The 16,453-nt window shown below is 45.9% G+C and overlaps 1 protein-coding gene across 4 annotated transcripts in view; it reads left to right on the top strand.

Moving 5' to 3' along the window:
• Positions 1-9,101, top strand: part of LOC134957934 (complement factor H-like) — a 498,750-nt gene extending 489,649 nt beyond the window's left edge. For all 4 annotated transcript variants that reach the window (XM_063940184.1, XM_063940186.1, XM_063940185.1 and 1 more), the window contains one exon: positions 8,873-9,101. In XM_063940184.1, coding sequence (XP_063796254.1) covers positions 8,873-8,877 — 5 coding nt within the window. In that variant the 3' untranslated portion in view covers positions 8,878-9,101. The remainder of the gene's footprint in view (positions 1-8,872) is intronic.
• The last annotated feature ends 7,352 nt before the right edge of the window (positions 9,102-16,453 follow it).

Raw genomic sequence — 16,453 nt, 5'->3', positions numbered from 1 at the left:
GGTGGGGCGTGGTCCGGACAACGCAGGCATGTCTGGACCGTTGCGGGGATGGGCCGCGGCAGGTGCACAGGCAGGGAGTTACTCATTGGCATCGCCTTGTGCAAGGGAGAGGGGGGGAGGGCCAGACATGCAGGGCGGACTAGCCCTGTGCTGGGTGTTCCCCCGCATGTCTGAGTAACTGATCGTAGATGTGCTAAATTTAGCACATCTACAATCAGACCGAATGACCCCCTCTGTCCACTTAGATACCAAAAGTTCGGTTGTGTTTGGTTTTCAACAGAACTGAACTGCTCATCTGTAAGTGGAAAACAGAGTTGAGTCCGACTCCAGAAATTACTGGAAAAAAGTTAGGAGCTGCCACTGATTGCAACATATTTTCCTTTCAAATCAGAAAGTAGAGTGGGACACAATAATGAAAGTCTATGGATACTTATGATGTTTTTCTATTGAGGTGACATGTTTGTTATTGGGAAGTATGAAAAAGTTTTTGGGTTTAAATTGTTTAGTGATTTAAAGCTGCACTGCCTTACACTAGGTACTGTACTGTATGTGTTATTAACCCTCACTGCCACATAGACTGTTCCAGAACTAATTACACTGAGTCTGATAAGTATCTGCCTGGATGACTGACACAAAGCAAACTTTTCATGCCACCTACTCAGAGCTGGATTTAGACTAAATCCATCTTACCAACTCTGACTTTTTCTGTTGTGTCTTACATCATGGCCCTCATTGGATCCACCCCCCTCCACTTTCCCATTTGACTCTATCCCCTCCTGCTTCATCATCCACTTATCTCTTTCACCTGTTTTCAATCTCTCCTTCTCATCAGGCAGAGTCCCCTCTGCCTTTAAGCATACCATTGTCTCCCCCACTCTCTCTAACTCTATTTTGCTCTCAAACTCCTTAAGCGTATTGTCTACAACCTTACTGCCTTTCTTTCCTCTCACTTCCTGCTCCTACACTTTTCAGTCTGGCTTCCATCCTCTCAACTCCACTGAAACTGCCCTCACAAAAGTCAGTAATGACCACCATGTTGCCAAATCCAAGGGCCACTACTCTCTCCTTATTCTACTTAAACTCTTTGCTACTTTTGACACTGTGGACCACCCTCTTCTCCTGCAAATCACTTATTTATTATCTTATTTTTAACTTGCAGCTCAGTTCTTCAAACTGTGTGGATCACAGGGTTTATAGATACACGTGAACAAAGATACTAGACTAAAGTGCACCACACAGTACAAATAATAGAATATATATATATACACACACACACACACACACACACTACTGTGCAAATGTTTTAGGCAGGTGTGGGAAAAAATTGCTGCAAAGTGAGAATGCTTTCAAATATAGAAGTGTTTATTTTATAATAGTTTATTTTTATCCATTAGCCAAATGCGAAATTAATCAATAGAAGAGAAATCTAAATCAGAATAAATTTTATTTGACAAGTATACTTCCGTATACCCAGAATATATCTCCAGTTTACTGCACGCTAAGAAACTCAAATAAATAAACATCTTTCCATTCACAGTACATAAAACAGTACATAGATATCAACAAATCAATATTTGGTGTGACTAACCTTTGCAGCATTCAGCAGCATGCAGTGTGCCCCCTATACACTGTCACATTTAAGCACAGCCACTTGTGGACACAACACAGCAAATAGTATACAGCAAAATATAGCTCAGCACACCAGAATACAATGTGCCCCCTATACACAGTCAATTTTAAGCACAGGCACTTGTGGACACAACACAGCAAACAGTATTCAGCAGAGTATAGCACAGCATACAGCAGCATTCAGTGTGTCCCCTATACACAGTCACATTTAAGCACAGACATTTGTGGACACAGAACAGACAATAGTATACAGCAGAGTATAGCTCAGCACAGCAGAATACAGTGTGTGCCCCTGTACACAGTCAATTTTAACCACATCCACTTGTGGACACAGCAAATACATCCAATACAACAGAGTATAGTACAGCATTCAGCAGCATTACCCCTATGCACACAGTCACTACGGCAGCCAATACAGCAGAGTATTGCACTGCATGAAGCAGTGTGCATTTGATGAAATAGTCCTGAAAATCCAAATCCCACAAGACTCTGACAGCAGCAAGATGACATTCGGCATCACAGAGGGACCCAAGTCTGACAGTGGACTCATCAGATCCCCAGCTTTGGAGCTGTTCGGATTCCAAGAAATCCAGACCACTCATCTCTAGTTTACATCTCAAAAAAACATTCCATGATTAAACCCTTTCTCACCTTGAATGCTTCTAAGACCCTCATTCACTCACTGGTAATTTCTAGATTGGACTACTGTGATGTCCACCTATCTAGCCTCCCCAACAACCACCTCTCTCCACTCCAATCTATCCTCAATGCTGATAATAGAAGCAAAGTACAGGACTGCGCTAAATATTTACAAGGAGACCTAACTAGGTGCTGGCAAGGGGGTGGATGTACTGCAGGACTCCACTTCTGGATATAACAACAAAGGCCCTCATTCCGAGTTGTTCGCTCGCTAGCTGCTTTTAGCAGCCGTGCAAACGCTAAGCCGCCGCCCTGTGGGAGTGTATTTTAGCTTAACAGAAGTGCGAATGAAAGGATCGCAGCACTGCTAAAAAAAAAAGATTGTGCAGTTTCCGAGCAGCTCCAGACCTACTCAGCGCTTGCGATCACTTCAGACTATTTAGTTCCTGTTTTGACATCATGAACATGCCCTGCGTTCGGCCAGCCATGCCTGCGTTTCCCCAGGCACGCCTGCGTTTGTATCTGACATGCCTGCGTTTTTACACACACTCCCAGAAAACGGTCAGTTACCTCCCAGAAACGCCCCATTCCTGTCAATCTCTGTGGCCAGCAGCGCGACTAAAAAGCTTCGCTAGACCTTGTGTGAAACTACTTCGGCTGTTGTGAAAGTACGTCGCACATGCGCATTGCGCCGCATACGCATGCGCGGAAGTGCCGCTTTTTTGCCTAAACGCTGCGCTGCGAACGAAAACAGCTTGCGAACAACTCGGAATGACCACCAAAGTGCAATAATCTTAGTGCATACCCTGTCAGATGAAAAACAACAATTATACTATAGCTTTTAAATATTTTAACACTATTAATAAAAATAGTATAGCACATGGGCATAAGTATGTATAAGTAATAGAATTTCTAATCATAATCCTAATACTGGTATATAATATATAAACAAACTGACAAGACAACTTTCTTTTTTTTAAAATTATAAATAAATCCATATTATCTGTGGTTGTATAGTGATTTTGGATGAAAGCTGTATATGACAATCCTAGGATGAATGTAATCCTAATTTATATATAATAGTATGTATGGTAACACTGTGTGGTTTGAATAAAAAAAGTATTTTACTTCCTCAGAATGGGTTGATGGCAGGATAAGCTGGTACTCACCCGGTAGTGTTTAGTTTCTCTTCATGGAAAGGACCTTTCCCATAATCCACTGGGTCCACGTCACCAGTTATTTGGAATAGTAACCTATGGTGAGCGGAGTGAAACAACAAGCCTGAACCGTTGCTGGCGAAGCGAGCCCGCAAGGGTACAATGATGCATAGACAATACTAAATACCCTAAAACTAATGGAGAATGGATAAAACATTAATGTGCTGTAAGGGCAATAGAGTACTTCCGCCCTCTTCGGCTGTCACTTCCTAGCCTTTGCCACAAAAGGGAAAATAGACACAAACGCTAGCTTTGTCCTACCTACAAAACCACACATTCTACATACAGTAAAACACAATATCACGTTTAGAGACATAAGTATAATTTGAAGGGATCCCTGATGTCCTTGATCCTTAATAATAAAGGCTTTTGAAGCATAATGGTATTGATAACTAGTTGCTACAAAGATGGTGTATATATATTTGTTATTAGTGCTATATATTCACAGGAACTCTGGATTGTAAAGAACCATATAGGGCATAGGTATGTTCTTACGCAGGGTCACTGGCGTTTCTATAATGGGTGCAGTGTGTGCGGTGCACATGGGATCCTGAGTCCAGAGGGATCCCCCACAGCACACACTGCACCCATTTTTAAAATACTCACCCCTCCGAAGTCCAGCGCCGGCATCCGCAGCGCTGTTAGAACACAGTGAAAATGGCTCAGCGGCCATTTTCACGGAGTTCTGCGCATGCCCAGTAGAGAAATCTCAGGGGAAATGGCCGCCATGCCATTTTCCTGGAGATCTGCGCATGTGCCCGTAGAATCTGAGCCCTCTAGTGCTCAGACTATACAGCGCTTCCGGCAGAGAGGAGGGGGCCCAAACGGATGAGGCTGAACACGGGCCTCCTCCTCTCTTAAAACGCCCCTGCGCAGGGTAATGCAAGGTAGCATTTCAGTAGTGATAGATACATGGGTGCACCTTGTTAAATGGAAAATGTTGCAGATAGTATCATTTAATTTTATGATGTATTATTTTATTTTAAATTATTTTAAAAAAGGTGCTTATTTTAAATCAATGTTTAGTCCTTTCGGTGTTAGGGTCCCAAATTTATATATTGTCTTGGTTTCTTCTTTGATTATGATGTCATCGAGATTGCCTCATCTCCATGGTCTCCTGATATTCTTCAGACCTATGAGCCGTAATTTCGTAGGGTCACTATTGTGTTTCTCTTTGAAATGTGTTAGGATGCTATAGTTGTCCTTTTGGTTTTTGATATTGCAGAAATGTTCTTGAATCCTTATGTGTAACTTCATCTTAGTTTTCCCTATATACTGTAGTCTGCAGGGGCAGGATAATAGATATATTACCCCTGATGTTTGGCAACTGATCTGGTCTCTGATAGTTCAAAAAGAACTAAAGCATTGTTTGCGGTGCCATTGCGAACATCACAAACACCTTCATCCAGAGCCGGATTAAGACCATGGGGGGCCCGGGGTACTTAAGACAGTGGGGCCCCTATTCAAGAGAGGTGTGTGTGTGTGTGTGTGTGTGTGTGTGTGTGTGTGTGTGTGTGTGTGTGTGTGTATATATATATATATATATATATATATATGTGTGTGTCATACTCTCCTCTCAGCAATTACTGACACCCTGAGCAGATCAGGTACCACTGTATGTACATAGTAACACAGTATCCCACCAGTCACCAGGTAATACCCCTCATGGGGACCCAGAACCCCGGTCGTTCTCCTGACCCACCAGCCCAGCTGCCGCCTGCTTGGCCACTCCGCTCTCATCCAAGCCCAGGCCTTTGACGTGGGTGGCGATGCGCTGGGTCTTCGTGGTGCTCTTAACTTCCTCGATCTTCATGGTGCTGGCGGCGGGTGTGGTGTGCGGGTTCTCCTGTCCGAACCTAGACAGCGACACAGAGCAGGAATCCCGGCTTCCACAGCGCGTTACCATGCAGTTACCAAGGTTCCAGGAAACACCGCCCCCACACCTCAGGCGCCGACCTGCTGATTGGGCAGCGGATCTGCATCCTGTCTTCGGATAGGATGAATAACGTGTCACTCAGCCAACGATCGAACTGCGCTCCCATCCCCGCCAACCGCACAGACAGCTAAGCGACGGCTCAGCTCTCTAATCATGTATGAATGGAGCAGCCTGCCGTTCAGCTATTGGGGCAGCCTACTTCACTCATACATTATTGTATGAGCTCAGCTGTCCTGTTTGTACGTCCGCCGCTGCAGTGCGGACGGGGGCACAGCACCACAGATCGGATCGGAAGAGAGATCCGATCTGTGGTGTGGCAGGGGGCCCTTTTGGAAAGGATGGCATGGGGGTATGTATCCCCAGGACCCCCCCCCCCCCCTCTTAATCCGGCTCTGCCTTCATCCAGGAAGTCCGGAGCCGGAACCTGTGAGTGCTAGAGCTGCGGTGAGTTAAGGGGCATCTTCGCTGCTAGAGAGCTGCTGTCCTGCTCAGATGCAACCCAGACATACCTCTATTAGGAAGGATAGCACAGACCTTATAAGTGGGTGAGTACCGGCTTAATCTCATCAGGGGAAGTAAAATACTTTTTTGATTCAAACCACACAGTGGTTCGCTACACACAAGTTACCATACATCCTTCTATATATAAACAATGATTATATTCCTCCTAAGATTATCATACTGTCTAGAACTTTCATCCAAAAAGAACTATACAACCATTGAGAATATGGATTTTGTATTATTAATAATAATAATAATAATAATAATAATAATAATAAATAATAATTTTGAATGGATTCATGCTGTCTAGTAAGTCTGTTTTTCTATTGTATACCGGTATTAGGCATATGATTAGAAATTCTATTATTTATACATACTAATGCCTGTGTGCTGTACTATTTTTATTGTAAAATAGTTTTAAAACATTTAAAAACTGTTGTATCATTTATTATTTTTCTTCTGACTGGGTATGCACTAAGATTATTGCACTTTATTGTTCTATCCTCAATGCTGCTGCCAGACTCATCCTACTCTCCATACATACTACATCTGCCATCCCTCTCTTACAAGCCTTACACTGGCTCCCCTTCCCCTTCAGAATCCAATTCAAGCTTCTAACACTCTCAAAGCCCTCACCCATTCCTCTCCATTTACATATCTGACCTTATCTCCCTTTACACTCCCCGCCTGCCCTCTTTGCTCCACAAATGCTTGCCTCCTCTCTTGCCTACTGATTACCGCCTTCCACTCTCACCTGCAAGATTTTGTCCATGGTGCTCCCTACCTCTGGAATTCTCTACCTCTTCCTTTCAGACTCTCCACCTCTCTACAAAACTTCAAACAAGTGCTCAAGACCCATTACTTTTGTCAAACCCAGCCATCTCTCATCCTAACTCCCTATTCATGCTCACTGTCTACCACATCTATCTGCCCCTTTCACGATCAGGTACTGTACGTCTCCCCTCATGTGCTTTTCCTTCTATTACTTAAGGGCCCATATACTAGAACGATAATGCCCGATTTCATCTGATTTCGGCCATTTGGGCTGATATATCAGATGAAATCGGGCATTTCGGATGTGTTTTCCACCTGATCCGCTGCGCGGTCCCGTGAGCATCGGATCGGATCCCCTAGATTGACTGTGCTGCACTAGCGACATGTCGGACCCCACAGGCATGGCTGGGATCGCACAAGACACATCGTAAGCAAAAGGACCGCATACGATTTATCTTATGCGATCCTGCCGCCCGGGAGGCTGCCGGGGTGATCGCCTGCGACATGAGGGTCTGACCTGTCGCATTAGTGTATGGGGACCTTTAGTCCATCATCTATTCCATGCTCCCTACACTCGCACCTAACACTCAGTTTCTGCCTCCCTGATGCTTATTTCAGGTTATTTCAGTCCTGTATTGTCTTGTACTGTAAGTCACTGTTTTCTTGTTTTCCTCACTTGCTTATGTACTTTGGTAGGCACTGCATTACCCCTGTGACACCATATAAATAAAGGATAAGAATATATATTCATTGAAGCAAAGACTGCATTTAGTTTTCCTGTGGATTTGTTTCCCTATGCATTTCATTTGTATGGGGGTTTACTGTACATGTAGTTTATTTAGCTACATATATAGGACCTGATTTAGAAATGTAGCATGCAGCAGCTGTGCGAAAATATGCAAATGTCGCAGCCGCCTGGATTTGTATTAAGACACCCCCTGGTGGTTTTGCAAATCTCAGCATTCGTATACAAAGATGCAGCATAGGTTGTAGATCAGTTAATTATTAAAGTTCTAAGTTATGACTATAATCACACAGCATGACCACAGGAAGTTGCCAGAGCCTTTTCTGTTGCATACAGGATGGTAGTCGTAGACTGAAACACACCCCAAAAATAGTCACGACATGCCTGCATTTAACCAACATGTGCCCTTAATCACTTAGACCATCACAGCACATTCGCAGTGCGACTTATGGGCCCTACACACTGGCCGACCCGCTGCCAAGCTGCCCGACGGCGGATACGGCCGACGAGCGGCCCGGTGGCAGGGGGGCAGTGACGGGGGGAGTGAAGTTTCATCACTCCCTCCGTCACACGGCTCCATTGAAGTGCAGGCAAATATGTCCGAGATCGTCCATATTGGCCTGCATGCACAGCCGACTGGGGACCAGCGATGAACGAGCGCGGGGCCGCGCATCGTTCATCGCTGGAGCCTCCACACTGAAAGATATGAACCAGTTCTCGTTCATTTATGAACGAGATCGTTCATATCTTTCAAAAAATCGGCCAGTGTGTAGGGCCTATTAGATGCGTGCACAGATCACCGATAATCATTCAGTGTGACCGCCCTCACAAGACCATCACAGCACATATGCAGTGCGACTTAGATGCGTGCACAGATCACCGATAATCATTCAGTGTGACCGCCCTCACAAGACCATCACAGCACATACGCAGTGCAACTTAGATGCGTGCACAGATCACCGATAATCATTCAGTGTGACCGCCCCCACAAGACCATCACAGCACATACGCAGTGCGACTTAGATGCGTGCACAGATCACCGATAATCATTCAGTGTGACCGCCCTCACAAGACCATCACAGCACATACGCAGTGCGACTTAGATGCGTGCACAGATCACCGATAATCAGTGTGACCGCCCTCACAAGACCATCACAGCACATACGCAGTGCGACTTAGATGCGTGCACAGATCACCGATAATCAGTGTGACCGCCCTCACAAGACCATCACAGCATATACGCAGTGCGACTTAGATGCGTGCACAGATCACCTATAATCACTCAGCTGCCATAAATCAGTTTTGCAATTATTTCTGCATCACAGCCAATGTTTTGATTTGTGTTTACATTTATTGCATGGGAATTATGTTCTTTATATTACTGCATTTCTGAATATATTGCACTAATTCACTGATCTTCATTTATTTCAGAGTGAAAATTTTATGATTTCCACGTACTATAATGCCCTGCATTTTGTCATGTTTCCTGGAAAATATACTCTCCATGTGCAGAAATAACACTTCATATTGTGATTTCCTGATATATGCACCAACATTAATAACAGAAAATGAAGATGTCTTCATTAAAAAAAAGATGACTTAATTTTTTTTGTTTTTGTTTTTAAATAAATACCTTACTCTAATATAAAGTAACATTAAATGTGTTGTCTTTTCTGTTTTCTTGGAAGAATATGACATGGTAGCATCTGTATACTTAGGTATATTTAGGAAGTAATCATACTGTAGTGCTTTTTTAATACTCAGATATAGGTGTGTCCTCATACATCTAGCCTCAATACGCCATGCACCGCAAGATGCCTGGCGTGAGTGAGATGGCGGTTCCCAGGCAGCTCTGCTTTCTGCTGATTAAAATGATATGCGGAATACCTATTCCCCATAGCAACATTTTGAAGAGCCCCCTGTCTTAATGCTTCTAGAGCAGAGGTTCACAAACAAGGTCCTTAAAACACCCGAACAGTACAAGATTAAGGATAGGAATGGCTGAGGAGAGATAATTCAATCAAATTGACTGAGCTACTAATTCACCTGTGCCTAAACACGGTTATGCTAACAATTTGGATCATTGTGATGCCTTGAGGACCATGTTTGGGTACCTCTGTTCTAGAGAAACACCTCTCCTCAGCAGCTGTTCATTTTATGCCTCATAATAGTGCTCTTGTTTATTTCTCTTACATCCTAGAGGATACTGAGGTCTACATTAGTACCATGGGGTATAGACGGGTCCACTAGGAGCCTTGGGCACTTTAAGAAATCAATAATGTGCACTGGCTCCTCCCTCTTTGCCCCTCCTACTAGACTCAGTATAGAAAATGTGCCTGGAGGAGCCGGTCACGCTTAGGATAGCTCCGGAAGAGTTTTCTACATTTATTTTCTGTTTGTTATTTTACAGGCACTGCTGGGTGGCACCAGCATGCCTGCTTCGTGGGACCTAGGGTGGAGAATGGCCCAACTTCCTAAAGAGTTAATGGTCCTGTTTCTCCGCTGACAGGACACTCAGCTCTTGAGGGAGTCATTCACAAGCCCCACACGGCAAGCGCAACCTCCCGCAGCACGCTGCCACCCCTAACAGAGCCAGAAGAAAGAAGAGTGGTGAGTAGAACTCCGGCATTCCATTTAGCGAGTCGCCGGCAGGAATGGCGGCACAATGGTAGGAGCGCAGCACTGACATGCAGGCTGCGCTGTGGGAGGCTCAGGAGGACACACGCTGTGAGGGGTGCGCTGAGCCACCAATGATACCCACACTGGCTCCTAATTTAATAGGGGTTCTAACCCTCTGTTAGATAAACTAAGACCTCAGGTCAGTATAAAAAAAACAGGAAGCCACGCGCCATTACTGGGTCAGGGCTTCACTATGAGCGGATCCAGCAGCTCAGCAGCACCATTTTCCCTCAGCAGCTTACACTAACAGGCATCACAGGGAAGCGCATCTCCTCCACAAAGACTCTTCGTCTCCTCAGCAGTACCAGGGGGTATTAGAAAGGGGGAGTGTTGTAGTATACTAAGCCCTATTAAGGGACTTAGTGTGGCGACCCAGCTGAGTTGTTACTTGGCTAACAGGGAGCGGTGTGGCTGGCTCCATTTTCTGTGTCTCCCTACGGGCTCTGTGTGGTTTAAACTGTGTTTTCACCTTCTGTGTGTGGGTGTGTGTGGGTCCCTTCTCGTTACCAGGTCCAGGGACTGTGTTTTCTGCACAGCAGAGTGTCTCCCCAGGAGACTCTCTAACGTGTACCCAGAATAGTACACATTCTCAGGCTGGTGGGGCAGAACCCCCATGGTTAAATTCCATTAAGGGGATGATAACTAATATTTCTACTAAATTATCCCATACTGAGAGAGGAGACACAATACTTAAGACTTTTGATGACCTGATGAATAGATTCAGTTACCATACTGGTGTCTCAGACCCCTGCCATTTGCCCACAAATGGGTACTCTGGCCCAGCTCATGCAGGCTGATACTGATGACGATACATCAGGCACAGAGGAGTGTGAAGTGGATGCGAGTGGGGGATGTAGTCCTGTCACTAGGAATACAGGCCCTAATAGAAGCTATTAGAGATGTCCTGCACATTCCTGACAAGGTGGCGAAGGTAAAGGAGGAATCCTATTTTAATGTAAAAAATATATAAATCCTCAGCTACTTTTCCAGCATCAAAGGAATTGAATGCTCTGTTTGAAGAAATTTGGGCTAATCCTGACAAAAAGTTTCAGATCCCTAAAAGGTTCATTACATTCTTTCCCTTTCCTCTGGAGGATAGAAAGAAATGTGAAAACCCGCCGATTGTGGACGCATCGGTATCTAGGTTGTCACGTAAGATAGTATTACCTGTTCCTGGGGAAGCATCTTTAAAGGACACGGCTGACCGCAAGATTGAGACCACTCTCAAATCTTTATACACTGCTGCTGGGGTTGTCCAGAGACCCACTATTACTTGTGCATGGATCACTAAGGCCATTGCTAAGTAGTCAGGTAACCTTATTGATGGATTAGATTCCTTACCCAAGGGGGAGAAAATTCTACTCCTACAGCATATTCAGGACTCTGCTACCTTTACGGTGGAGCCCATAAAGGAAATTGGTTTGATCAATGCACGCACAACTGCCATGGCCGTGTCAGCATGCAGGGGCTTGTGGCTACACCAATGGACTGCGGATGCGGATTCCAGGAAAGCCGTGGAAAGCCTACCATTCACAGGTGAGGCCCTTTTTGGAGATGAACTGGATACGTGGAAATCCAAGGCCACGGCAGGTAATCCAAGGCCATGGCGGGTCTATGTACATACGTGCCTTCCTTCCGCAGCTCCCCCAGCTAGGAAAACCTACTCTGCTCCAATTCTGCAGTCCTTTCAGACAGCGAAAATTAAAGGCAATTCCAAAGGTTCTTCTACAGCCTTCAAAGGCAATAGAGGTAAACCCAGGAAACCAGCAGCTGCAGGTTCTCAGGAACAGACCTCCAGTTTTGCTTCCTCAAAGCCTTCAGCATGACGGTGGACCGCACTGCCTGAAAGACAGGCAGGTGGTAGCCCGGTTACGTTATTTCAGTCACATTTGGGCAACATCATGCCAGGATCCCTGGGTCAAAGACCGTATCGCCCAGGGATACAGACTGGAGTTTCAGGAACTCCCACCTCACAGATTCTTCAAATCAGGCTTACCAGCTTCTCCAGAAGCAGCTGTGACTTTGCAGGCAGCAATTCAGATACTGGTACAAACTCAGGTCATTGTCCCAGTTCCACTTCAGCTACAAAACAAAGGTTTTTACTCCAACCTATTTGTGGTACCGAAGCCTGACAGTTCGGTAAGGCCCATTTGAAACCTCAAGTCACTGAGCCCGTACATACGGGTGTTCAAGTTCAAGATGGAGTCTCTGAGAGCGGTGATCTCAGGTCTAGAGGAGGGGGAATTCCTGGTGTCCCTGGACATCAAGGATGAGTACCTTCATATTCAGATTTGGCCGCCTCATCAGGCTTACTTATGGTTTGCACTACAGGACTGTCACTACGAGTTCCAGGCCCTGCCATTTGGCCTCTCCACGGCACCTAGGGTGTTCACCAAGGTAATGGCAGGGATGATGTTTCTCCTCTGCAGGCAAGGAGTGAACATAATACCGTACCTGGACGACCTGCTGATAAAAGCACCATCCAGGGAGAGGTTGTTGGACAGCATTGCCCTCTCAACTTGACTACTCCAGGATCACCGGTGGATTCTGAACCTGCCAAAATCCCACCTGGAACCAACACAGAGGCTTCCATTCCTGGGGATGACACTAGATATGGAGGATTAGAAGGTATTCCTTCCATTGGAAAAGGCATTGGTTATCCAACCGATGGTGCAGGATGTTCTAAAACAAACCCGGATATCGGTGCATCTATGCATTCACCTTCTGGGGAAGATGGTAGCCTCTTACGAGGCTCTGCAGTACAGAAGGTTTCAAGAAGGGCCTTCCAGCTGGATCTGTTGGACAAATTGTCCGGATCGCATCTTCACATGCACCAGGGGATACGTCTGTTACCAAAAAGCCGGGATATCTCTTCTGTGGTGGCTTCAGATTTCTCACCTGACCGAGGTCCGAAGGTTCGGGATTCAAAATTAGATTCTACTAACCACAGACGCTAGCCTCAGAGGTTGGGGAGCAGTCACCCAGGGGGGAACATTTCCAAGGAAAATGGTCAAGTCAGGAAACCATTCTTCCGATCAATGTTCTGGAGCTAAGGGCCATGTACAACACCCTTCTACAGGCATCGCATCTTTTTCAAGATCACGCCATTCAAGTTCAGTCGGACAATGTGACGGCAGTAACGTACATAAACCGACAGGGCAGAACGAAGAGCAGAGTAGCAATGTCAGAGGTAACAAGGATTCTCCTCCGGGCAGAAAGACACACAGTGGAGCTGTCAGCAATCTTCATTCTGGGAGTAGACAACTGGGAAGCGGACTTCCGCAGCAGACACGACCTCCACCCAGGAGAGTGAGGCCTTCACCCGAAAATGTTCGAGTCCTTGACACGTGTGTGGGGAATTCCACAAATAGACTTGATGGTCTCTCGGCTCAACAAGAAGCTCAAGCTGTATTGTTCCTGGTCGAAGGACCCACAAGCAGTGCCTGTGGACGCTCTGGTGACTCCATGGGTCTACCAGATGGTTTACGTGTTTCCACTTATTCCATTGATCCCAAGAAGTCTCAAAAGAATAAAAAGGGAAATGGTTCAAGCAATTCTCATTGCTCCGGACTGGCCAAGAATAGCCTGGTAAGCGGATCTACTGGAGATGCTCCTAGAGGTCCCATGGCCTCTGCCTCTTCGCAAGGATCTTCTACAACAGGGGTCGTTCGTCTATTAGGGATGTGCACCTGAAATTTTTCGGGTTTTGTGTTTTGGTTTTGGGTTCGGTTCCGTGGCCGTGTTTTGGGTTCGAACGCGTTTTGGCAAAACCTCACCGAATTTTTTTTGTCGGATTCGGGTGTGTTTTTCAAAAATCCCTAAAAAACAGCTTAAATCATAGAATTTGGGGGTCATTTTGATCCCATAGTATTATTAACCTCAATAACCATAATTTCCACTCATTTTCAGTCTATTCTGAACACCTCACACCTCACAATATTATTTTTAGTCCTAAAATTTGCACCGAGGTCGCTGTATGGCTAAGCTAAGCGACCCAAGTGGCCGACACAAACACCTGGCCCATCTAGGAGTGGCACTGCAGTGTCAGGCAGGATGGCCCTTCCAAAAAATACTCCCCAAACAGCACATGACGCAAAGAAAAAAGAGGCGCAATAAGGTAGCTGTGTGAGTAAGCTAAGCGACCCTAGTGGCCGACACAAACACCTGGCCCATCTAGGAGTGGCACTGCAGTGTCAGGCAGGATGGCCCTTCCAAAAAATACTCCATAAACAGCACATGACGCAAAGAAAAAAAGAGGCGCAATGAGGTAGCTGTGTGAGTAAGCTAAGCGACCCTAGTGGCCGACACAAACACCTGGCCCATCTAGGAGTGGCACTGCAGTGTCACGCAGGATGGCCCTTCCAAAAAATACTCCCCAAACAGCACATGACGCAAAGAAGAAAAAAAAGAGGCGCAATGAGGTAGCTGTGTGAGTAAGCTAAGCGACCCTAGTGGCCGACACAAACACCTGGCCCATCTAGGAGTGGACAGGGGAGGGGTCCTGGGGTGCACACCGGTAATGAGAGGTGCGACCCTGCGGAGACCTTTCAGTAGAACTGCATACAAAGAAAAAGGTTGCAGGTGCACAATTCAAACATTACCAATTTATTAATAATAATAATTGCAATAAAATTTTGCATTTTAAGCGAGGTTCTTCGCATAGTTATGGCCATAAGTAACGGCTTGCCCACCGCGTCCAGGTGACCTCATTAGTCGGGCAAGTCCCTAACATTTTGGGGGGTACAAATCTAGGGTGCGGGACCCCCCAAAATGAAGCAGCTGAGTGACCCCAGGGCAACACAAAAGTGAAAAAATATATAGTGAAAAAGTGAAAATAGGTTAGTGAGAGAGGCTGCTGAAAACAGCAGGGGTAAATTAGTGAGAGGTAATGAAGGGGGAGATAAAGTATCTAGGAGTGGCACTGCAGTGTCAGGCAGGATGACCCTTCCAAAAAATACTCCCCAAACAGCACATGACGCAAAGAAAAAAAGAGGCGCAATGAGGTAGCTGTGTGAGTAAGCTAAGCGACCCTAGTGGCCGACACAAACACCTGGCCCATCTAGGAGTGGCACTGTAGTGTCAGGCAGGATGGCCCATCCAAAAAATACTCCCCAAACAGCACATGACGCAAAGAAAAAAAGAGGTGCAATGAGGTAGCTGTGTGAGTAAGCTAAACGACCCTAGTGGCCGACACAAACACCTGGCCCATCTAAGAGTGGCACTGCAGTGTCAGGCAGGATGGCCCTTCCAAAAAATACTCCCCAAACAGCACATGACGCAAAGAAAAAAAGAGGCGCAATGAGGTAGCTGTGTGAGTAAGCTAAGCGACCCTAGTGGCCGACACAAACACCTGGTCCATCTAGGAGTGTCACTGCAGTGTCACGCAGGATGGCCCTTCCAAAAAATACTCCCCAAACAGCACATGACGCAAAGAAGAAAAAAAAGAGGCGCAATGAGGTAGCTGTGTGAGTAAGCTAAGCGACCCAAGTGGCCGACACAAACACCTGGCCCATCTGGGAGTGGCACTGCAGTGTCACGCAGGATGGCCCTTCCAAAAAATACTCCCCAAACAGCACATGACGCAAAGAAGAAAAAAGAAAAAAGAGGTGCAAGATGGAATTGTCCTTGGGCCCTCCCACCCACCCTTATGTTGTATAAACAGGACATGTACACTTTAACCAACCCATCATTTCAGCGAAAGGGTCTGCCACATGACTGTGACTGAAATGACTGGTTGGTTTGGGCCCCCACCAAAAAAGAAGCAATCAATCTCTCCTTGCACAAACTGGCTCTACAGAGGCAAGATGTCCACCTCATCATCATCGTCCGATTCATCACCCCTTTCACTGTGTACATCCCCCTCCTCACAGATTATTAATTCGTCCCCACTGGAATCCACCATCTCAGATCCCCGTGTACTTTCTGGAGGCAATTGCTGCTGGTGAATGTCTCCATGGAGTAATTGATTATAATTCATTTTAATGAACATCATCTTCTCCACATTTTCTGGAAGTAACCTCGTACGCCGATTGCTGACAAGGTGAGCGGCGGCACTAAACACTCTTTCGGAGTACACACTGGAGGGAGGGCAACTTAGGTAGAATAAAGCCAGTTTGTGCAAGGGCCTCCAAATTGCCTCTTTTCCCTGCCAGTATACGTACGGACTGTCTGACGTGCCTACTTGGATGCGGTCACTCATATAATCCTCCACCATTCTTTCAATGGTGAGAGAATCATATGCAGTGACAGTAGACGACATGTCAGTAATTGTTGGCAGGTCCTTCAGTCCGGACCAGATGTCAGCATCAGCAGTCGCTCCAGACTGCCCTGCAT

This window comes from Pseudophryne corroboree, chromosome 9 (assembly GCF_028390025.1).
Source record: "Pseudophryne corroboree isolate aPseCor3 chromosome 9, aPseCor3.hap2, whole genome shotgun sequence".
Lineage (NCBI taxonomy): Eukaryota > Metazoa > Chordata > Amphibia > Anura > Myobatrachidae > Pseudophryne > Pseudophryne corroboree.
This window is presented reverse-complemented; position numbering and strand designations above follow the sequence as displayed.